The sequence below is a fragment of the Salarias fasciatus genome, unplaced genomic scaffold (genome assembly GCF_902148845.1).
Source record: "Salarias fasciatus unplaced genomic scaffold, fSalaFa1.1, whole genome shotgun sequence".
NCBI lineage: Eukaryota > Metazoa > Chordata > Actinopteri > Blenniiformes > Blenniidae > Salarias > Salarias fasciatus.
The window spans coordinates 115,248-139,972 of NW_021941260.1; the positions used below are offsets into that span (position 1 = coordinate 115,248).

Below are 24,725 nucleotides of genomic sequence, written 5' to 3' on the forward strand. Positions count from 1 at the left end.
ATAGCTACACAGCTAGTTTCCATCTGCAGTACCTGGTTACAAGTATAAAATTTACTTACAATACATCAATACAAGCACTTAAAAATTCACTCTCTCAGTTACCTAGCACTCACACATGCAACATTTGTCCACACAATCTCATCACAACCCAGACACACAATCAAATCCATGTTCTGTTTACATACACATATCATTTACAATGTCACAATAAAAGTTAGAAACACCCATATTTACATATAAAATATTACACATTTACACCATCTCAGTTCTGTTCATACGTGCTTGGGCTCACAGCCTAGATCTTAAGAACCCAGTGCGCCAGCATGGCAGCGTTGGAGCCTTGACCCTCTCAAATGCCAGGATTCTCTCGGGTGTCCAGTCCACGTCGTCCTTGGAGTTCGCGCCCCTCAGAGCCTCATACAGGGGGCGCATCAGGTGAGCCGCGTGTACGATGAAGCGGTTGTAGAAGTTCAGCATGCCAAGGAACTCCTGCAGGGACTTGATGGTGCGAGGACACGGAAAAAGTGCAATTGCTTCCACTTTAGCGGGTAATGGAACCACCCCACGTGAGGAGACATGATGACCCAGGAACTCGACCTCTGAGAGTCCGAACCAGCATTTGGCCGGATTAATGATCAGTCCATGCTCCATAAGCCTCCCGAAGAGCTGTCGCAAGTGTAACAGGTGCTCCTCGGCCGAGGCGCTGGTCACCAGGATGTCATCCAGGTACACAAACAGGAACGGCAACCCCCGTAACACAGAGTCCATCGGCCGCTGGAAAGTCTGCGCTGCACCCTTGAGTCCAAATGGCATCCGCAGGAACTCAAACAGCCCAAACGGAGTGATCACCACAGTCTTTGGTACGTCTTGGGGGTGGACCGGGACCTGGTGGTAGCCTTTCACCAAATCCACCTTGGAAAAGATAACTTTCCCCGCCAGGTGGACCGAGAAATCCTGGATGTGTGGAATAGGGTACCGATCATGCTTGGTGATGTTATTCAGTCGATGAAAATCACCACACGGCCTCCAGCTGCCATCTGATTTTGGGACCATGTGTAGGGGTGAGGCCCACGGGCTGTCCGAGCGCTGCACAATTCCCAGACGCTCCATAGTGGCAAACTCCTCTTTGGCAATCCCCAGTTTAGCTGCATTCAGCCAGCGAGAACGCGCATAAACCGGCGGCACGACCGTGGGGATGTGATGTTCCACTCCGTGTTTGACAAGGGAGGAAGGTGGGGACCGTGAGATCTGGGAACTCGACCAGGAGCTGCTGGTACACATCCCCGGTGGGCAGACGATTAGTCAGAGACAGCAATCCCCCCGCTCCCCAAAGTGCATGAATAGGAGGAGAAGGAGAGCGTGTCCACCAAGCGGCGGTTTGTAATGTCCACTAATAATCCATGTGCACATAGGAAATTAGCCCCGAGGATCGGAACAGCTACATCAGCCATCACAAAGTCCCAGCCGAACTGCCGACCGTCAAAACACACGGTCACATACCTGGTGCCGAATGTGCGGATAGCAGTCCCGTTCGCGGCATCCAGCTGCGGACCGTGTTCACCGCTGGCTCTATCAGAGCTGGAAGCCGGTAGAATGCTCCGCTGTGCGCCAGTGTCCACTAGAAAATGCCTCCCAGACACAGTGTCTTTAATAAACAGCAGCTTGTTGGTATCCTCAGTGCTCACAGCTGCCACCGAGCGCTGAGGCAGCCGTTTCCCTGCACGGGAATGTACACGGCGGTGTGCAGCACTTCGCCCGGGACCCGAAACGGTGGTGAAAAAAACACAGAGCACCGTCGTCCTTACGCTGCTTCCTGGCTGCAGCGACTGCAGCATGTATGTCCCCCTCCGGCTGGCGTCGCGGCTCCGGCGGGCAGGTAGCATGGACTCCAAGCAGTCGTGACGCGAGCCAGATCCTGTCGGCCTCCTCCGCCAGACCCCGGTAGTCCGTAGTCCGCAACAGCGATGAGGTAGCCAAGGCCGTGCGGACCGGAGACGGCAGCTGGCGCATGAACAGCTGTGTGAAGAGGAAGGAGGCATCCCCGGATCCCAGCAGCGCCAGCATGTTCTCCATCAGCTCTGTGGGCGTGCTATCTCCCAGGCCGTGAAGGGACAGCAGCTGCTCTGCACGCTCCATGTCCGACAACTGAAAGAGCCGGAGGAGCTGCGCCTTCATGGCTGCGTACCTGTCCTGCGCCGGCGGGTCGCGCAGGAAACCCATGACACGGCGGGTGGTCGCTGAATCCAGAGCTGCCACATAGTAATACCGTGTCTCGTCCGCCATGATGCCTCTCAGCCGAAACTGCGCCTCGACGTGCTGGAACCACGGCTCCGGATCCTTCCGCCAAAAGTCTGGCAGCTTGATCGCCGCGGCATAAACAGCGGCAGCGCCCTGCGCTCCTACACCGTTGCTTGACTCCACCGACATGTCCAGAGTCAGGGTCACCAATGTGGCGGTCGCACAAGGAGAAGACGGACGAGAGAGTGGAGCTGGGTGCGTTTATTGGCAGCACACGGGTGGCAGCAGCCATTCCAGGAAGCAACACACTGACAGATCATTCCTGCCCTTCTAACCCCACCCACAGTGAACCACACCTCCTCAGGTGACTAAAGCCCGCCCCTTCTAATGTGGGGAAACACCCTCTCCCAGCAGACACCACAGTATAATGCTTTTTCTGTTCGGGGGGGTGGAGGTATTTCAAGATGCCGCTCAAGATGCCGCTCAAGATGGCGCTGGGTGACCGGCGGGTGGCTGCAGAGGCTCTCCACATAGCTTTCCCACTACACCTGCTTCTCTTTGTATGTAGGCATGCTTCTTTATTTAGTCCCAAAGTGGATGGCTCATTGTGCCATCCACCCACGCATGTGGGAAGCCCTTTTTCACTGAATTTTTATTTGTTTTTGCACTTTTATTTTCAAGTTTTGGATCCATGTTGAGGGACCCCTCCGGATTCAGAGGCAGCTCCGAGGGGCCCACCGGTGAGAAATACCTTGGTCAGCGAGGCCCTGAGGTCTACGAGGACAAACCCGTCGTCCCCGTGGAGATCCAGAGGAAAAGGAGAGGCTGCAGAGGTGGACGAAAGAAGCGGAGGACTTAAATCCCCTCTGCGATTAAGGGGAATGTCTGCTCGATCGTCAACCAGACAGAGGAGCTGGCTGCACAGCCCAGTCTCACGGCAGTTCGTGCTATTCATCTTATTCACGAAGTGCTGCTGGGCGGCGCCATTTTTGAGAGCAACTTCCGGTTGATCGTCTTTGCGCTGCAAAAACATCGAGTCCTCTCGCTACTTTAGCTGCTTTTAACTGTTCTTTTTAAATTGGTTTGAATGTCGGGCACTGCTACTTTTTTTCTGATTTTCAGGATGATTGATAACATTTTATATTACCTGGATCAGTGATAGTACTTATGACTATCACATACTTTTTTGTTCACCTTTTACTTAAAGTAAATAAATAAACCTATACTTTAATCAGATATGCAAAGGTGGGACAATTCAGTTACATGTTTCAGACAGTAGTATGGAATACACATTAATTAAATTTTTATGGAGTACCTAGTAAAATATGACACATTACAATTTTGAAGTAACTCGCCCAACACTGCAGCATAATAATTTGGCACACCAGATTTAGATTGTGGATTGTGTTCAGCCACCGTTTCTTTATTTAGCAGTAACTCGTCAACTCAAACACACATAAGACATTCAATTTTACACTGTGTGGATTGTAAAAGAAAGGAATAGAGCACATTTAAATCAATAGCTTAGCTTTAAATTTCAGAAAAATAAGTAGACTCATAGAAAGGCCTTCATTTGAAGAACTATTTTTATCACATTTCATTAAACTAAAAACAATTTCAAGGAACATTCTGGAAACAACGTGAAAACTGTTGAAACAGAACGTATCCTTTAATTCTACTCTGAGTAATGTCAGATGCCGTACACTTGCCTCCCAGTGTACAAAGAGTTGGTGTCAAAACAGAAAATCAAAGGAAAGAGACTTCAAATCAAACCTATCAGTATCACTGTGGTAACATCAGCTCTGAACCATCCAGCAACACCTGCCTCTTCAGGTGCTCCCCAACGGCCCCGCCCCCAGCTCCTCCTGCCTCTTCAGGTGCTCCCCAACGGCCCCGCCCCCAGCTCCTCCTGCCTCTTCAGGTGCTCCCCAACGGCCCCGCCCCCAGCTCCTCCTGCCTCTTCAGGTGCTCCCCAACGGCCCCGCCCCCAGCTCCTCCTGCCTCTTCAGGTGCTCCCCAACGGCCCCGCCCCCAGCTCCTCCTGCCTCTTCAGGTGCTCCCCAACGGCCCCGCCCCCAGCTCCTCCTGCCTCTTCAGGTGTTCACCAACGGCCCCGCCCCCAGCTCCTCCTGCCTCTTCAGGTGTTCCCCAATGGCCCCGCCCCCAGCTGCTCCTGCCTCTTCAGGTGCTCCCCAACGGCCCCGCCCCCAGCTCCTCCTGCCTCTTCAGGTGCTCCCCAACGGCCCCGCCCCCAGCTCCTCCTGCCTCTTCAGGTGCTCCCCAACGGCCCCGCCCCCAGCTCCTCCTGCCTCTTCAGGTGCTCCCCAACGGCCCCGCCCCCAGCTCCTCCTGCCTCTTCAGGTGCTCCCCAACGGCCCCGCCCCCAGCTCCTCCTGCCTCTTCAGGTGCTCCCCAACGGCCCCGCCCCCAGCTCCTCCTGCCTCTTCAGGTGCTCCCCAATGGCCCCGCCCCCAGCTGCTCCTGCCTCTTCAGGTGTTCACCAACGGCCCCGCCCCCAGCTCCTCCTGCCTCTTCAGGTGTTCACCAACGGCCCCGCCCCCAGCTCCTCCTGCCTCTTCAGGTGCTCCCCAACGGCCCCGCCCCCACCTCCTCCTGCCTCTTCAGGTGCTCCCCACCGGCCCCGCCCCCAGCTCCTCCTGCCTCTTCAGGTGCTCCCCAACGGCCCCGCCCCCAGCTCCTCCTGCCTCTTCAGGTGCTCCCCAACGGCCCCGCCCCCAGCTCCTCCTGCCTCTTCAGGTGTTCACCAACGGCCCCGCCCCCAGCTCCTCCTGCCTCTTCAGGTGCTCCCCAACGGCCCCGCCCCCAGCTCCTCCTGCCTCTTCAGGTGCTCCCCAACGGCCCCGCCCCCAGCTCCTCCTGCCTCTTCAGGTGCTCCCCAACGGCCCCGCCCCCAGCTCCTCCTGCCTCTTCAGGTGTTCACCAACGGCCCCGCCCCCAGCTCCTCCTGCCTCTTCAGGTGTTCACCAATGGCCCCGCCCCCAGCTGCTCCTGCCTCTTCAGGTGCTCCCCAACGGCCCCGCCCCCAGCTCCTCCTGCCTCTTCAGGTGCTCCCCAACGGCCCCGCCCCCAGCTCCTCCTGCCTCTTCAGGTGCTCCCCAACGGCCCCGCCCCCAGCTCCTCCTGCCTCTTCAGGTGCTCCCCAACGGCCCCGCCCCCAGCTCCTCCTGCCTCTTCAGGTGCTCCCCAACGGCCCCGCCCCCAGCTCCTCCTGCCTCTTCAGGTGCTCCCCAACGGCCCCGCCCCCAGCTCCTCCTGCCTCTTCAGGTGTTCACCAACGGCACCGCCCCCAGCTCCTCCTGCCTCTTCAGGTGCTCCCCAACGGCCCCGCCCCCAGCTCCTCCTGCCTCTTCAGGTGTTCACCAACGGCCCCGCCCCCAGCTCCTCCTGCCTCTTCAGGTGTTCACCAACGGCCCCGCCCCCAGCTCCTCCTGCCTCTTCAGGTGTTCACCAATGGCCCCGCCCCCAGCTGCTCCAGCGGTCAGACAGGATGAAGAGGTACGGGAAGCCTGCATGGTTTTACGTCGACATTGTTCAGTGAGTAAAACGATGTACTGTCTGTTAACGTTCCATTTTAAAGTCAGTCTCCTCTCTGGCACCTGGGCTGTTTTCAGGGCAGAGCCGCTGTTACTCCGTCCTGTCATGTGACATTTCCACATTAGCCTTTCCCGTTCACTAAAGCTTTATATTTGTTGGTAAAGACTGCATCTGCTCAGGTCAAGGTGTGGATTTTGGCCACAGACTCAGGGAACGCTCAGTATGCTGGACGCCTTGAGTTTCTTTATGAATAAATCAGTGGACAGAGACACGGGACAGATCTGCTGGTCAACACTGTTAATGCTGATAGCATCATGCTAGCATCATGCTCCTAACCGCGCAGACACAGCGCTCTCCGTTTGATGGGTCAGACATTATTGACTTTATTTCATATGATTAACAATTAATTACCAGACTATAAACACAGAGGACTCACCTGCAGACTTACTCAAGCATTTGGTTAACAAATTTATATCTCCACAGTTTTTTTCTGTGGACTTTTGATTAAGATGCAGCTCTCTTCAGAGATCACCTGTTGTTCATGAAGTTCGAGGCACAATGTATCTTAAAGCGTAAGACATTTCTTCAATGTTGATTGTTTTCTTTAATTTATTTGCATTTGTTCCATATAGATTTATGTTCATGATTTCATTGAAAAATGCTTAAATCAAAATATCAAAATTTAAAAAAATGAAATGGATGCATTTATCTTAATAGTCATTTTAATATTGACTGCAGCTTCAGGTTTACTAAGAAATTAAAGAATTTACCACAGGCCCATTAAACTAAGTAGCAGCTATATAAAGAAAGACTTGATCATTTTTTGCCAGGACAGTGATATGCCAGCTCTCCTGGTGCACCTCCTGCCCCTGCAGCCAAGATCAGCCCCACACAGGCAGCCAAATATCTTTTAAGATTTGCTGAGGTATGTAGCATCAGGCTTCTGTACATCCAAGGTCACAGCTTTTGTGTGTGAAGAAGTGTGAGCTGCAGGTTGCTGAAGGACTAAGAGGAACTCTGTTATCTGGCATGCTAAGCTAACTGTACTGCATTTATCTGTTTGTGTCACTCTACCTGCAGCAAGGAGCCAAGCTCACTACATTCCTGGAGAAAGTTGAAGCCATACAGGATTACTATTGCACCAACACATCATCAGCAGGGCCAAACTAACCTGTCTCACCACGGTCTAGACCAGCTCACCCTCCCTGTTTATGGGAGAACAGTCCACCACTTGGTGAATTCTGCTTCACAATGATAGAAAGAGCCCACATCCAAGGATCAAAAAGCAACGTCGCTATGAACGCTGGGCCCCCAGCCAGTTCTCCCTGTGGGAACTTTTCTGGCATCTCCTGCTTAAAACCCAAACAGTCAGAAGGATGGTGAGGTGTCGCTTTCACGGTCTGTACTCATACTGAAGATCAAGATCAAGTGAGCTTTTGTGTCCTCTGCAAAATCCAAAGATTCTTCGTCACTGTGGAACAGAAAGTACTGGCAGTGCGAGTGGCAGTGACTGTTCCTGTGGTGAGTTAGGAGTGCTCCAGCCCAGTCCTCTCAGAAGGGGAGTGGTACAGGTCATGAACAGTGTGTGGAGCTCTGAGAGAAGCTGATCACTCAGTCCCAGTCTGACTACGCCCTGGAAATAAACCTCCCATCACCCTCTGATTGGCTAGACGGCTCCGGCTCACCAAGCTGTCGGTGGAGCCGGCTTTGAAAATCCTGTCTCAGCTGTCAGTGCGTGATGGAGCCAGTGGTGGCGCCAGAGAGCTCTTTGGGCAGGTGAGTTGTATCTTTCAGTGGCAGTGCTGGGGAGTTCAGGGATCCATACTTCACTTTCCACTGGAACACCAACAATACTGTATGTGTGCACCGCATCGTGCACATAGCAATCGCACAAATACAGCATTGATCCAAAGTGATAGAGATGGAAGGTTTGCCAGCCTGACATGAACACACCGTTGAACGACTACTTCAACACAGCTGTGCCAATGACAGGATGAACAAAATCCAGCAAAACACACAGCAGGTGTTCATTTGGGCCTCGTGCACAAAGACCATAAACTCAGGTGCTGGTTACCAAGACCTCCACTGAAAGACGGATTCGGTTCAGTCGCTCTCATGACAGATCAATCAGCCTTGCACAGAGATGACCAGAGGCAGTCAGAATCTGGACCTCAACCACCAGGCAGTAACTATGCTCTCACCACTGGATGTCAAAATAAACCATACATTGGTTGTTGTGGTTGAGAAGCTGGGGTTCCATCCCATTCCCACTGACGCTGCTTCCACTGCGTGGATGTTTGAGCAAAAAGCGCTTTGTGTTTCATTCCTGAGAAGTTACAGTCCCCAGAAGAGAGAGGCGCTCCCAGTGACAGGAAGGCCAGTTTGATTGACTGGCTGATCCAGACCAGAAGGTGGTTTCAGGAAATAAAGTAAGTTATTCATTTTTTGTTTCTGTTTTGAATTTCCTTGTAAAATGACTGGAATATCTTCAAAAAGCACTAAATAAATTTTTTTACTATTATTATTTTATTGACTAACTAACCAGACAGCAAATGTCAGTATTTAGACAGTGAAAATCTAAATATGGTAAATGGACTACACTTGTATAGCGCTTTTTACCCTGCATGACAGAGCCCAAAGCGCTTCACACTGCAATATCACATCACCCTTTCACCCCATACTGGGTGGTGGTAAGCTACTGCTGTAGCCACAGCTGCCCTGGGGCAGACTGACGGAAGCGAGGCTGCCAATCTGCGCCATCAGCCCCTCCGACCACCACCAACCATTCACTCTCACAACTTTCATACTAGGCAAGGTGGGTGAAGTGTCTTGCCCAAGGACACAACGCCAGTTTTACGCCTGCGGGAGCGGGGATCGAACCGCCAACCTTCCGGTTATAAGACGACCCGCTCTACCAACTGAGCTACCACATTTCTATATAAAACACATGTAAATACCCAATGCAGAGGAATGTGAATATGAATGAATGAATGGAGAGAATGAGCTCCTTGCTCACTGCTAATAGTGGAGATAAATGAAAACACTGGTCTACCTGGAAGTAGGACGAAGGAAAGCCCTTCGGGTCCCACGGCTCAGGGCAAGCTCTCTGGTCTTGCTGTCTTGAAGGAAATCTCACGCTGTGTCCAGAAACAACAACTAGTGCGCTAACGTAGCCGCGCTGCGTCGACGTCATCATGTAAGTTCCTGGATGTGTCCCTCCCACTAAAAGATGCTACAAACTGACCCGGTAAATTACCCGGGATTTCGACCCAGTAAAACCCTTTCCCACTGCCATGAGGAGCCGATACTTAAAACGGGTTTAAACAGGTTTTTTGGCCAGTGGGAAAGGGGTAAAAGTTCCGTTTGGGTCACACAGTCACACCACTGTGCAGCATTTAGCTTCCACTGAAGTAACAAAGAGACATACTCAAAGACAATGAGCAGCATTATGTCCATAAAAGAACTGTACAAGTTCAGAAGAATCATGGACTCTCCAGAGTGTTTGGTGGACAGTTCTGATAGATACTGAGTCTCACTGTGATGGCACACTAACACAGAGGTTTTACTGACTGACACAGTGAGATGGAATGCTGCTGCCATCTGCTCCTAGTTAGGAAAAGACAGGTGGTGACAAATGGGACCTATACTGTAATCCAGGAAAAAAAGGCTCCAAATGCCCCTTCATAAACAAAACTGGGTTTCTGCCTTGGGAATACTCTGTGAAGCAGGATTGGATTTCAAATAGTTGGTTTTTAAGTTCTTGTCAGCAGTTTCCCAGAAAACAGGAGCTCAGCTCCTCTGACAGAGTGTGATGTTTAGTGGAGCCTTCAGCATTTAATGGTCCATCAGCAGCCAGATGGAAGGGGTCGAAACAAGCCATTTCTACTAGGGGTGAGCCGAATACTCGTTTTAAACGAGTACTCGTTATGGATAATGCATTTTTTTCAAATCCGAGTATAACCCGAGCATTGTCCGTCATTATTGGTCCTCGTGCTGATGGGAGATCCTCACTGGTCCTTCATTCTGCTCCATGCTGGACTGAGACGACAGGATCCTTGTCAGAGAAGCCAATCAGTGCTGGTAAATTAAAAATTAGGTTTTTTATTTCGTTGTAGCTGCATTGTGCCTGAGGAAAACCTTTAAAAGTCGAAATGTCGCGCGACTGTGCACGCTCAGGGTTTTTTTTTTCAGGGGGTTTTAACTTTCGTTTATCCTCGCAGTTTTGTTTTTCCTTTTTTCTCTTATTCTTCATATTAATCTGGGCTTGCGCTCCAGCGGGAGGCTGTGATCTGTGGGACAGAGATGATAACTGGACCGAGGTCCACTACGATCGGCGCTGCAGCCGGACAGGACCAGGAAGCTCAGCAGGGGGGATCAGAGGCTTCCCGGGACACCGGGGAGGTTCTGGTGGGGACCGTGGGGGGAGGCAGTCCCAAACCAGGAGGACTTCTTTCTTTCCTTGGACTCCAGCTGGAGTCCGGACAACAATTATAGAGAAGCTGTTATGTAAATTCATTCATACACTTAAAAATATTCATGTTCTGCCTCAATAAAAATACTTGTTCTGTAAATAGTTCTTTTACTATTGTGACAAAAAAAAAAAAAATCAAATCTTCATTCTGAGGCTGTTGTGTGAATAAATAATCATTTATATAACTTTAAAAATGTTCATGTTCTGACTAAAATAAAAAAAAACTTGTACATTGTATAATTGAAACAGTTCTGTAAATAGTTTTCAAATAAAGAACAAATATAGCAACTTCTGAGCAATCCATATCAATTTCAGACTTAAAATAGTGCGCCAATTTCTGCCCCACCCCATTTCCGGTTAAACCACGCCCACTTCCGGTTTAGGCCACGCCCCCTCCGAGTACAGATACGGATACAGATAATTTGGATGGGTAAACAGATACAGATACAGATAGTGGTGCACTCGCTCATCCCTAATTTCTACAGTGTTTGGAAAGAAGTTTTCTGTTAAAATACTCTAAAATAAAACTCAAATAGCAGTTCTATCTCAGCAGTGTTTGTTGAATTTCATTCTAATCTCTTCCAAGCTGAAAAATGTAATTGTCTCTGATTGAGATCTTCTTACGCAGATAAAACTGTAACATTGTGCCGTTAGTATAACGCGTTAACTCATACAGTTGAACTCATACACTCACAAGGAGAACATGCAAGCTTCACACAGAAGGGGCTTGCCAGAGCCTGAAGCCATGACCTTCTGTGTAAACTACTGCTGGGCTGCTGACGGCAGTAACGCGCTGCGTTACCACCAGAGTCTTACCGCACAAGAAAAAAAATGTGGCCGTTAAAGGGCAACTCCGGTTTTTTGACACCTGGACCTTATTTCTAGGTGTGTCATGCTCATATACTCACTCAGACAAATATGGTGCAGCTCGGAGTCCTTCAGAAGTTATTTAGATCCAACCGATTTAGCGGGGGCCACGGCAAGGGAGCTTCAGCGCAGAACATCATTTCTGCAAAATCGCTCATTTCGGCTATATTTAGTTTAGTTTAGTTTAGTTTATTTGTTTCTTTTGTTTAAAACAACACACAGACAAAAAACAAAAAAGATGAAAATACATCAATGTCATCAGTCTAGACACCAAACAAACGAAAGAAAAGGAGCAGAAAGAAGAACAATCTTATTATATCTGCCCCTTTACATACAGTATTTGAACTAATACAAATTAACAATACTCAAAAACTCATATTCATTGAATCAAAACATTTTTTCACCCGCCCGCAACAACTTAGTTTTCATTTTCATATTTTTCCAGTGTGGAATTTTTTATATGTTTCTTAAATGTCATAATTGTTTTACACTCTTTGATTTCCTGTTTCAGAGCATTCCATAAGTTCACTCCTTTTACCACGATGTTTCTTTCTTTGATTTTGGTTCTGAATCTGGGTTTTTTGAACACGTCTATTCCTTTAAGATTGTATATACTAGTTCTTATTTCGAATATATTCTGAAGGTTTACAGGCAATAAATTCCACTTTGCCTTATACATTATTTTTAGGATGCTTAAATCAACAATATCAGGAAATTTCAAAACTTTCACTTTAATAAATAATGGGTTAGACGGCTCTCGATAATGACTATTTGTTATTATCCTTATAGCCCTTTTTTGTAGTAGGACAATTGTCTGTAAATAAGTTTTGCATGTCGTACCCCACACTTCAACACAATACATGAGATGAGGTAAAATCATAGTGTTATGCAATGTTAACAAAGCACAACTGTTCAGAAAAAACTTGACTCTATGTAACACAGAAATGGCTTTCCCAATTTTCCCTTTGGTGTAATTAATGTGAGATTTCCACTTTAGATCGTCGTCAGTCATCACTCCTAAGAATTTTGTTTCTGTTACACGATGGATTTCAACTCCATCTATTTCGAGTTTTACTTTCACTTTTTCCTTTTTATTATTAAACAACATAAAATTTGTTTTTTTGGCATTTAGGATGAATCCGTTTAGATCAAACCAGTGTTTTATTACTTTCAATTCTTCATTCACTACTTTTGTGACTTCTTGTATGCTTTTACTTGAATGAAATAATGTGGTATCGTCTGCGAATAGAATTTTCCCACGGTTGGACACTTTAGCAAAATCATTCATGTACAAATGAATAACTTTGGCCCAAGTATCGAACCTTGGGGCACACCACATTTAATTTGCCATAGTTCAGATTTAGTGTCATTTTTATGGTTTCTGTTTTCCAAATAACTTGAGAGCCAATGGTGAGCTACTCCTCGGATGCCATACATACTCATTTGTTTTTTAGGAATTTTGAATGACCGATGACGTCAAAAGCTTTTTGTAAATCAATGAAAATATTTAAAAAATAATAATTGTTATCGATCTCTGTTGCAATTTTTTCTGTGAATTCCGTTATTTCCAGTGCTGTGGAACGATTAGCCCGAAAACCATATTGACTATTGTCCAAAATATTTTGTTTCTGTAAGAAATTGTCAAGTTTTGTTGAAAATACCTTCTCCAATATTTTTGAAAACTGTGGAAGTAACGAGATTGGACGATAGTCCAAGTTGTTTATCGCCACTTTTATACAAGGGTATGACTTTGGCCAATTTCATTCTATCAGGGAAAACTCCCGTGGTTAATGATAGATTACAAATGTGAGTGAATGACTCAATGACAAATTCGATTATACTTTTCACAATGATCATATCCAACCCCTCACCATCAGTCCACCTCTTATTTCCAAAGTTTTGTACAATTTTTAAGATTTCCTCCTTTTCCACCTTTTCAAGATAAATACTGTTTATGTGATTATTTATTAAATTTTCATCTATATTAGAATTTTTTGAAATATTTGCTGTGAGATTTGGTCCCACATTAGCAAAGTATTCACAAAATTCATTTGTAATTTCTTTTTCATCATATATTTCAATATTTTCCTTCACAAAGTACTTTGGGTAGAAGTTTTTTTTTTCTTTTGTGTTTATTGTGTCTTTAAGAGTTTGTGCCTCATGTAGCATGATCACCACTCTGTTACTCTGTTATTTATTACTCTTGCATCTTGTGGATGCGCTTATGCAAATTATAGTTGCCCTTGTATTTTTTCTGTTGTTACCTAATGCTTGTGTTGTTTTCTGTTTTGTCCCTGATGTTTCTCCTAAGTTTTCTTGTCCTTGACATTTTAATCGAGGTGAAGTGTAGCTTTATATGAGCTCCCATGTAATTTCGTTGTACCCCCCCCCCCGTGCAATGACAATAAAGTCTATTCTATTCTATTCTATTACCTTGTTTAATACTCCCCAAGTTGACTTTATATTATTTCTATTTTCATTCAGTTGTCCACTGTAGTAATCTTTCCTCCTCTTTCTAATTATCCATACTAGTTTGTTTTTATATTTCTTATACTTGTTTTCAGCTTCTTTTGTTTGTTCTTTCAAAAAACGTCTGTATAAGTAATTTTTCTTTTTGCAAGCATTTTTATTCCCTTTGTGATCCATGGTTTATCATTTCTAAAACAAAGGTTCTTTTCCAAAGACCAGGGAGGTATTTTGTTATTTACCTGACGGTTTCGGCAGGCCTCTTCAGAGAGTCACGTGATGTGACATCACGTGACTCTCTGAAGAAGACAGCTGACAGCTGCCGAAACCATCAGGTAAATAACAAAATACCTCCCTGGTCTTTGGAAAAGAACCTTTGTTTTGGATTATAACTTGGAAGACCAATGAACCTTTTTGGACTGTTTATCATTTCTGTTCTTTCTGTTTGTTATTAATGCAGAATTTTTGTTATACAAATCAATAACTGTATTAATAAAAGCGTTGTAGGCTTCATTAACATCATCAACATAGACGGCATCCCAGTTTTGTTTCATAAGATCTTCATTTAATGCTCTTAGTGCTTCCACTGATCTGTTTCTTGACATAATTATACTCTTGCTTTGCTTTATGTTATGCTTGTACCTGCACACAGCAAATCTGGGTAAATGGTCACTTATGTCGGACTGCAGGATCCCACTCAGCACAACGTCTCCAGTAATATTAGTAAAAATGTTATCAATGATTGTTGCACTCTTGGCTGTGATTCTTCTTGGTTTATGTATCAGGTGAAAAAGTCCCATACTATTCATTGCACTTTAGAAGAATATTTCTTCATCCATCGCCAGTGTTATCATAAAGTCAGCTCGTCTACCGTCTTCAGGTGGGTCAGCTGACCCACCTGAAGACGGTCAGACGGCCAGGGGCGGCCGGCGCCTGTGTCCGATCGCCCGCCTGCGGAGCCGGGCCTGGAGGCTGGGCCGCTGTGTGGGGGAACCGTCCACCACGGCGGCGGCGCTGGGCGCCGTGCCGGGCAGGGGGCCCCCGCGGCGGCCCCAGGTTGCCTTTTAGTCCGGGGTTGGATGCTCAAAGCTCTGATGGGATCTGCTCCGCTTCGCTCTTCTCTGACACCGTGCTAACTTAGCCACAATTAGCTCAGATGGGAACGTTGCTGAGCTCCTCTCCCCAGCAGAGAGGCACCCTGAGTCGGCCTCGGCTGTCACGGCGCCCGGGCGTCTGACTCGCCGGGAGGCGCGTGCCCCCCGGCCCGCGCACAGCCCTCCTCGCCCGGCTCGGAGACCTCCAGAGACTCTCAGTGAGGAGAGACTTCCAGGAGCGGCCCGCGCGCAGTGCGCCTCCGCTGGGCGAGGAGCTCCGCAGCCTCCCGGCGAGTCAGACGCCCGGGCGCCGTGACAGCCGAGGCCGACTCAGAGTGCCTCTCTGCTGGGGAGAGGAGCTCCAACGTTCCCATCCGAGCTAATTGTGGCTAAGTTAGCGAAAACTGTCAGCTGACCCACCTGAAGATGGTAGACGAGCTGACTTTATGATAACACTGGCGATGGATGAAGAAATACAGCCGAAATGAGCGACTTTGCAGAGATGATGTCCTGGATGTGCTGAAGCGCTGGAGTTGCCCTTTAATCTCTGCTTTTCAGAGTTGGGTCTGGGAGCTGGGTCTAACATGCAAGCTATGAAATTCACTTTGATATATTTCAGTGTGGATGTCTGCCTGGCCAGCCTGGCTGAATAACGCTGTTGGGGGGGTGAACCTGTCCTGCCCCAGTCCCACACCGCTCCAGCTGAGCGTCAAAAAACACACACATGCGCCTTTAGCGGTGAAACACGCTCCGTTCCTCATTTGCCATATTGAACTCGACTGAAGGATCAGAAAAATCAGGAGGAAAAGGCTGGTATGAGGCACAAACTGAAATAAGCAGCACAAATATGACAAAATGAAACTTAAAGGGGCTGTATCATGCAAAATTCACTTTTTGTATGTTTTAACCTTGTGATATAGTTATGTACTCACCGAAAACACCCCAAAGCGTTTTTTTCCTTCGTGCCTGCTTTCCCAGTGTTTGTGCTGCTCAGAGAGGCAGCCCCTCCCACCGTGAAAACGCTCTGTTTCCCATATTGAAGTGAAGTGAGGAGAAGATGGCTCCCCTGAGCCCCCCCCCCACAGGCCCTCGGCAATCAGCGTTGCTGATTTTGCAACTCCGATTTCGAGGATAAACTTTGACCATCGTCTGAAAGCAACAGTCAAGCAAGAGCAAGAGTCTGAAGAGTCTGAAGGGTCTGGAGGGTCTGGAGGGTCTGGAGGGTCTGGAGGGTCTGAAGGGTCTGGAGGGTCTGGAGGGTCTGAAGGGTCTGGAGGGTCTGGAGGGTCTGGAGGGTCTGAAGGGTCTGGAGGGTCTGGAGGGTCTGAAGGGTCTGGAGGGTCTGGAGGGTCTGGAGGGTCTGGAGGGTCTGGAGGGTCTGAAGGGTCTGGAGGGTCTGGAGGGTCTGGAGGGTCTGAAGGGTCTGGAGGGTCTGGAGGGTCTGGAGGGTCTGAAGGGTCTGGAGGGTCTGGAGGGTCTGAAGGGTCTGGAGGGTCTGGAGGGTCTGGAGGGTCTGGAGGGTCTGAAGGGTCTGGAGGGTCTGAAGGGTCTGGAGGGTCTGGAGGGTCTGGAGGGTCTGAAGGGTCTGGAGGGTCTGGAGGGTCTGAAGGGTCTGGAGGGTCTGGAGGGTCTGGAGGGTCTGGAGGGTCTGAAGGGTCTGGAGGGTCTGAAGGGTCTGAAGGGTCTGGAGGGTCTGGAGGGTCTGGAGGGTCTGGAGGGTCTGCGCTTGGTGAGTTTCTCACAGGAAAAGACGTTTTTGTGTGTAGAGAAGCTAGAGCTAAAGAGCTAAAGCTAGCTAGCGTATTTGTTTTGAAGCTCTGATTGGTTGAAGTAGCTGTCAGTCAAAGTCCACAGGGGGAGAGGCGGGATTTCAGTGAAACAGAGCGTTTTCTCTTCCGGGCTTCAGAATTAGCCCCAGAAAATCTTTTATTTCACACAAAATGACTTTTCCTTAGCGCCAAAAATAAACTATTACCATGTTAATGCCATTTCTAGGGTTTGGACTAGCTAAAAAAGCAGGATACAGCCCCTTTAAATCGTGTGTTTTCCCGGCGCAATGTTTCAGTCCGCTGAGCCTTCTTCAGGCACTGAGAACACACAAGATAAAGTAAATTTAAATTCAACACACAATCTGGCTTACAGTTTTTCACAATTGCTAAAACACATTTCTTGAAACCTCCATCCATTTTCTCAAAACCTTAAACACAAATCCAAAAATCCACACTACATTCACAAAAACCTCAGACATTTCTGTCAAAATCGAATTATCGCCTCAAAACCAGTTCTCTTGTGATCAAAACCACACTATGCGTTCAGATCTCACACACAGCAGGTAAAAACATCTTCACCTCAGATCGTTCATTAGACACTACATGAAATAACTGAGGACACAGCAGCAGTCCTCACTTTTAAACCTGCTGGGTTCTTTTCCCATTAACACATTTCCTGGGCAGCCCTAGATTTTGTGCAGATTGGGTCACTTTTACCCCAAATTAGATGAATTGTGTCGACCCAGCAGAGTGAGTTGATGATTTTAACAAAATCACCATTTTGAACAGTCCTGCAGCTCCTTCTCCTTCTTGCATCTGGAGACTTCTGGCAACAAACGCAACAGAAAACTGGAGTCCTGTGTTCTCACAGAAGATGATTGCAATGGCTAAGAAGGAAAAGACACATGACATCCCCCTCCCTATACTGATGTGTGGCTGTGGCTCAGTTGGTAGAGTGGTTGGCTAGCAATTGTAAGGTTGTTAGTTCAAATCTTTTCCTCTACATGTCAATGAACTGCACTGAACCCCAGCTGGCTTCCAGTGGAGGGTTTGACAGCCTGGCATGGCAGAGGGCACGTGTTTCTGAATTCTGAGGGTTTACATGTTTACTGTAAAGTAACTTTCCCAGACCCGCTGATAAATCTTGACCCAGCATCAGGGTCAAATCTTCAGCCCAAACAGCTGGGTAGAAATAACCCAGCTTTGGCTCAGTCCCTTTTGGGCCCAGCGCTGGGTTAGTAATTTCACCCAATGTGGGTTATTTTTACAGTAACCCAGCAGTTTTCAGAGTGTGTAGTGCACAGAAAAGTTTTATTTTACGTACGGTATTTGAAATGCATTTAGAAAAAAAAACCCATCTAAGTCAAAGTGATATCTAAATTGACCGTCATAACAAAAAATAAATACAAAACAAACAAAACAAAAGTACACTACTGCATGGTCACGGTCCTGGAGGTTCAGTCTCCAGCATCTTGTCTTTGTGCACACTTGGTCTGATCACATCATTAGAAATATGTGTGTTCAGTTTTGAGTTGTTGTGTGTAAAAGATGACAGTTGTGTTGGAGTTGTGTTCACATTTTGCTGCCAGTGAGTACAATTTTGCAAAAATGTTGTGAAATGTGTTTAGTGACAAAGAATGTGTCTAAGGTTTTGCGAAAAAGAGCAGATGGGTTTTGCAAATTGAGCATAGGACCTGAACAGTGTTTAAGTTTTTGCCGAAAGAGTGTTTGATTCGAAAAATGAGTTTAGGCCACTGAGAGTTTGGTTCAGGCAGTGGGGTTTAGTGTTTTAGCAATTGTGAAAAACTGTAATCTTCTGTGAGAACACAGGACTCCAGTTTTCTGTTGCGTTTGTTGCCAGAAGTCTCCAGATGCAAGAAAGAGAAGGAGCTGCAGGAGTGTTCAAAATGGTGATTTTGTTCAAATCATCAACTCACTCTGCTGGGTCGACACAATTCATCTAATTTGGGGTAAAAGTGACCCAATCTGCACAAAATCTAGGGCTACCCAGGAAATGGGTTGGGAAAATAACCCAGCAGGTTTAAAAAGTGAGGACTGCTGCTGTGTCCTCAGTTATTTCATGTAGTGTCTAATGAACGATCTGAGGTGAAGATGTTTTTACCTGCTGTGTGTGAGATCTGAACGCAGAGTGTGGTTTCGATCACAAGAGAACTGGTTTTGAGGCGATAATTCGATTTTGACAGAAATGTCTGAGTTTTTTGTGAATGTAGTGTGGATTTTTGGATTTGTGTTTAAGGTTTTGAGAAAATGGATGGAGGTTTCAAGAAATGTGTTTTAGCAATTGTGAAAAACTGTATTGCAATGGCTAAGAAGGAAAAGACACATGACATCCCTCTCCCTATACTGATGTGTGGCTGTGGCTCAGTTGGTAGAGTGGTTGTCTCACAGTTGTGAGGTTGTTAGTTCAAATCTTTTCCTCTACATGTCAATGAACTGCACTGAACCCCAGCTGGCTTCCAGTGGAGGGTTTGACAGTCTTGCATGGCAGAGGGCACGTGTTTCTGAATTCTGAGGGTTTACATTTTTACTGTAAAGTAACCTTCCCAGACCGGCTGATCAATCCTGACCCAGCATCAGGGTCAACTCTTCAGCCCAAACAGCTGGGTAGAAATAACCCCGCTTTGGCTCGGTCCCTTTTGGGCCCAGCGCTGGGTCAGCAATTCCACTCAATGTGGGTTATTTTTACAGTAACCAGCAGTTTTCAGAGTGTGTAGTGCACAGAAAATTTTTATTTTACGTATTTGAAATGCATTTAGAAAAAAAACCCCCATCTAAGTCAAAGTGATATCTAAATTGACCGTCATAAAAAATAAATACAAAACAAACAAAACCAAAGCAGACTCCTGCATGGTCACGGTCCTGGAGGTTCAGTCTCCAGCATCTTGTCTTTGTGCACACTTGGTCTGATCACATCATTAGAAATATGTGTTCAGTTTTGAGCTGTTGTGTGTAAAAGATGACAGCTGTGTTGGAGTTGTGTTCACATTTTGCTGCCAGTGATTACAATTTTGCAAAAATGTTGTGAAATGTGTTTAGTGACTGAGAATGTGTCTAAGGTTTTGCAAAAAAGAGCAGATCGGTTTTGAAAATTGAGCATAGGACCTGAACAGTGTTTAAGTTTTTGCCAAAAGAGTGTTTGATTCGAAAAATGAGTTTAGGCCCCTGAGAGTTTGGTTCAGGCAGTGGGGTTTAGTGTTTTAGCAATTGTGAAAAACTGTAATAAAGGTCAGTATGAGGCTCAGCTCGGCGTGACGGAATTTATCCTGTCTTCTCTCTCTGGGGGTCGGAGATAGAATGAAGTTTGAGGAAGTGAGCCCCATAAGAAACTTTCATTTTTCATCTACTCTGCTCTTTTGGTCTACTCTTGGTAAAGACCTGGTATTTTAAGTTATTATAAATCATATTTGATGAATTGTACAAATATTATTGGAAAATTATGCTTGTTGCAAATTCTTGAAAAAAAAAAAAAAAAAAAAAAAAAGGCTGTCCCCGGCGGGGGCAGGATGATCATTACAGAGTACTTTTGAATTCATTATTGTATAATGCGATTAATCAGAATTATCAAAGAAAAATTATGCGATTAATCACGATTAAGAAATGTAATCAGCACCAGTGAAAACATTGTCAGAACGTACATTGTTTTCAACATTGTCTTGTTGAAACAAAGTTGAGCATTTAAAAGTGATCATACTGAAGATATTGGTGGACTGAACGATTCAATCCAATTCATTTCCAGACACTTTTACAGAGCAAACCCAACTGATCCACATGAGCAGGCAGATGATAAGATATGATCTCCAGCTTTAGCCCCCAACCTGATGAGGGGAGGTCACATAGAACAAAACACAGTGCATTGTATACAGTCCATCTAAAACACATATCATGCATACAATTACTGCATTTCATTTCTATTCTTATTCTGTTGTACTTGATATTACATAACTCAGACTCAGTGAAGCCCTGAGCATGTTTCCATCTAGGTCTGAAAGAGAAACCCGAAGCGTGTTCCTCATGTCCAGACTACAAGCTCCTCAGCGTCCTCTGCTATTGACAAATTCATCTAGAACAAGGCAGAAGCTCAAATTCTTCATGGCAGCCTCTCCCCAAGGTTAGAATTGGCTCTTCAGGACGTCGGAGCGTTAACAATGCAGGTAGCCACACGACCGGAGGCTCTCAGTGCAGACACACCTGATGAAGTGGGGGCCTGTCCTCTTCTCAGTGTGGTGAAGCAGTGTGAGGGTGTCCTGGTTAGACCGCCAGCACCACATATCACACCCTGCAGAGTGGGAGCATGGGAGAGCCTGCTGATGCCATAACTAAAGTAGGAGTTCCGGAACTCTCTTTCAGTGCAGATTTCTTTTCGGAGGCATGTTGGGAGTCTTCAGCGGTCTCATTCTTTGCTGTATACTAACTTTAAATAGAAGCTCTTCATCAATGTTTGTTTTATGTTACTTTGAGGGCTTACCATGCATAAAAATAACCCTGAACGAGTCAAGAGACGCACGGACAGAAGTCATTGTTTTTCACAGTAAAACTCAAAGCAGACCAGCAGACATTTAAGTCTCCTCTGAGTCTGGTTCTGGTTCTACAGGAAGTCTCTTCTGAGTCTGGTTCTGGTTCTACAGGAAGTCTCCTCTGGGTCTGGTTCTGGTTCTACAGGAAGTCTCCTCTGAGTCTGGTTCTGGTTCTACAGGAAGTCTCCTCTGTGTCTGGTTCTGGTTCTACAGGAAGTCTCCTCTGGGTCTGGTTCTGGTTCTACAGGAAGTCTCCTCTGTGTCTGGTTCTGGTTCTACAGGAAGTCTCCTCTGAGTCTGGTTCTGGTTCTACAGGAAGTCTCCTCTGAGTCTGGTTCTGGTTCTACAGGAAGTCTCCTCTGTGTCTGGTTCTGGTTCTACAGGAAGTCTCCTCTGAGTCTGGTTCTGGTTCTACAGGAAGTCTCCTCTGTGTCTGGTTCTGGTTCTACAGGAAGTCTCCTCTGGGTCTGGTTCTGGTTCTACAGGAAGTCTCCTCTGTGTCTGGTTCTGGTTCTACAGGAAGTCTCCTCTGAGTCTGGTTCTGGTTCTACAGGAAGTCTCCTCTGAGTCTGGTTCTGGTTCTACAGGAAGTCTCCTCTGTGTCTGGTTCTGCAGAAAGTCTCCAACTCTGAAGGCACTTTCACACACTGAAAGTCCTGTGTTATCCGAAGCTGAGGTCAGTTCAGAAGTTTCTGGGAATGCATTAGTGAAAGCTCCCCTGAACTCCGATCTGGATATTCCAGGTGAACTCTGGTCCTTCTGAAAGCAGGAGTCTCTGAGCGGACTTTCTGGCAGCTGTCGAGACAGGTCGTGACGTGGGGAACAGCGATCTGGTCGGAGTGGTGAGGAAGAGCAGATGCTCATGATAAATGGTCAGAAAATCATATATCGCGGTTGTTTGTGGTTAGCCGCTAGCTGCTAGCCGGCTGCTATAGGGCGGGACTTCTGGTTTAGTCCACACCAATTAAAAGAGTTGGATTCCTTCTTCTGCCTGTTTGGTCAAACAATCCCATAGAGCTGGTCTGGGAGTTCGCTTCATGGATGGTCACAACACAAACCTTCAGAACGCTGAGAAGTTATGATGGACCAAATTCTGAAGGAGGCTTCAGAACTTCCTGAAACCAAGAAAGAAGAAGGAGATGGAATGTGCTATAGGACGGTGGCCAATGACTTTACCTTTTAGCTGTAAGCTGCATCACAAAACATGGTCTCCATCTGACCCTCTGAGTCTTGGAGACATCAGCACGAATCCAAAATGACCTCCTGTTCATGCCTCGCCACCACAGAATGTCAGGGTCAGAGGTCACGTGCTGGACAAACACTCACCAACCACACTGAGCAGCAATCAGAAGCAGACCTGCTCGGTCCGACCGCATGCTTCAGTGCCCCACACTCATTTAGAAACCCCAGAGCTAAGGAAAATGGAAAAACCTTGTGTGATGACTTCCTGAAGCAATATGCAGAGAACTCGCTGTCCCTCTTGAAAAATGAGTCTGAGAGCGTAAACAAGAAAAGCATAGAGACATGCTGGATTCAGGCCAGTGTAAGCACAGTTGAAGCAACAATCCGCTCAACAGCCGAGTCTGAGGGTCAGATCGCACTGAATCACAGCCAAACAAAGAAAAATGGACATTTTTCTTTCCAACTTTCAAATGTTTTTTCCAAAAAAAGGAAGCAGGGAGGTTGGTGTTGGCCCTGTGTGGAGCCACAAGACTGCCATTAGCTGGAACACACATGGAGAACACCTGGGCCTGGTCTGCGCGAGGCTGCTGGCTGGAAATGGAGACAGACACCTCCAAAGTCACGGTATTCAAGTGATGCAGCCAAAACCAGAAAGTAGGTTGCCTATTGTCGACTGGCCCGTGACTGCAGCTGGAAATTAGCTGTGAAGGCTGAAGCTGCCTCTCTCACTGTACGGGACTGTCTGCAGAATCACCAGTCACTACGCTCAACACTGATCACATGAGAAAGAACAGCCTGCTGCAGGACTCAGTGAGAGCAGCTCCACAAAGCTGCTGCTGGCGCTCAAAACAGGGCCGGAAAGAGGCCAGCGCCACTTCTTACACCATCGGGAGTAAAACAATGAACTTGATGTGAGAATGAGGCACTGCTGCACCCACTTTAACCCTGGAGGACGGAGAGCCTGGCTGAGGGGTGCAGGACTGAAGCCAGGTTCTTCTCAGACAGTGAATTTAATCCTTTATCAGACTTTAATCCTGAGGAAGACTGGCAGGGTCAGTCAGTCTGATCTGGGCTGTCTTTGTGTGGAATGGGATCCGACGCGTTTCACGCTGCCTCAGATCAGAGCTGGAGAGTGACTGATGCTGAGGGATTCATCTGGCCACAACATGAAACAATTTACAGTATGTTATAAGCGTTACAAGCAGGACACTGACTGCTGATGTGGTCTGTTATGTGTTCGCATGCATGCAGGAACCAACACACTCATATGCAGACGATGGTGGCAGTAAGTGTGAGGGAATGGTCACTGTTTGAGAAGAGCTGTAGAAATGTGAAGGGTGAGCAGCACAGACACTCTGAAGCCTCAGGTACTGACCGTCCCCACATGTGCAGAACAACATGTTCACAAGTTGTGTTTTCTGTGTCCAGCTTCAGATGGGGGTGTTTGCGAAACCCCGCGCTCTGGAAGCCGTCTTCATGGACGTCTTCACTTGACATCATGCTGTAAACAGGGCTTCAGTTTTTTCCAGCTGTGTTAGATAAAACTTTAAATGTGAGAGTCATGAGTGACTGCTCTGTGTCTGAACTGCAGCTGACCTGTACCCCCCCCCACCCCCCGTCAGTGGTCCATCCGTCCACAGGCCAGTCACAGACTATCTGTTTATTTCCATTGGCTCTACTTTTCCTCATTCTGCTGTCTCCCTCACTTCTCTGATGACTGCCTTCTTCTCTGGTGAAACGAATCGTCTTTCGTGAGGACGGCAGGACGGGGTCTGCATGCCACCAGCCTGGAGGGGGCTGTAAGCTACAGGCTGAACACATTCTTCTCTGGTAATAAAGTCAGCTTAAATTGAAACCACTTGCTGTTTTGCTCCCAAAAATAAGTCAGGACAGGAATGTGACTCCTCAGCTCAAAATAAAACTGCTAAAAATGTACAAACTTGATTCAGACGACAACAGAAAAGAAGCAGCAATAAAACTGTGAAATGAGTAGTAGTGTTTTTTTTTTTCCATTTTGACTCATATTTACCTTTCTTTCCATGTGCCTCTTTGTCTTTGGCACATTGCTGACATAGCAGAGCTCAGACCTGGACGGCGGAGGCCCACTGCCCCCCCACCCCTCCAGTCTGAAGAGGTCTTCACTCACTAAACTTCCAGTGTGAGTGCAGGAAGCACATCAGCAGTTTCCAGGTTTGTGTACACTCTCAGTGGAATAAAAGAGTTCTTGTGAAATGCACAAGTCAAAAATGAGTCAAGGGTCTTATTTCTGTCTCGCCCGAAGATGAAGAACAGAAAATACTTTTCTGCTTCTCCACAAGTAGGTTTGGAGAAGAATTCAGAAAGACAATAAACACATTTTAACAGTCATCATATTACACCCAGATCAATGGCCTGTGGTCCGAGCTGTGTGTCTGCCTCCCCTGAACTGCATCTGGGTGATACTACGGGGGTGTGGGACATGAGATTATCATATAAACAGGAGACTGTTTTCTTTGGGGGATTTATTTTTCATCAGTGGTGTTAAAGGGCGAGTCCTCAACTCAGCCCC

At 47.0% G+C, this 24,725-nt stretch overlaps 1 protein-coding gene across 1 annotated transcript; it reads left to right on the forward strand.

Annotated features, from left to right (window-relative positions):
* The first annotated feature begins 2,929 nt into the window (after positions 1-2,929).
* LOC115384597 (basic proline-rich protein-like) lies at positions 2,930-14,913 on the forward strand. The gene is made up of 4 exons (XM_030086850.1): positions 2,930-3,071; positions 4,160-5,754; positions 14,510-14,653; positions 14,872-14,913. Exons 1-4 carry the CDS (start codon positions 2,930-2,932, stop codon positions 14,911-14,913), a joined length of 1,923 nt encoding a protein of 640 aa, XP_029942710.1.
* Positions 14,914-24,725: the final 9,812 nt, after the last annotated feature.

Excerpts from the sequence above, each read along its gene's own strand:
- LOC115384597 (XM_030086850.1), top strand. The coding sequence starts at position 2,930 with ATGTTGAGGGACCCCTCCGGATTCAGAGGCAGCTCCGAGGGGCCCACC. Across the intron at positions 3,072-4,159 it reads GAAAAGGAGAGGCTGCAGAG|GTGCTCCCCAACGGCCCCGC; the intron begins GTGGACGAAAGA and ends CTGCCTCTTCAG. Across the intron at positions 5,755-14,509 it reads CGGTCAGACAGGATGAAGAG|ACGGCCAGGGGCGGCCGGCG; the intron begins GTACGGGAAGCC and ends GAAGACGGTCAG.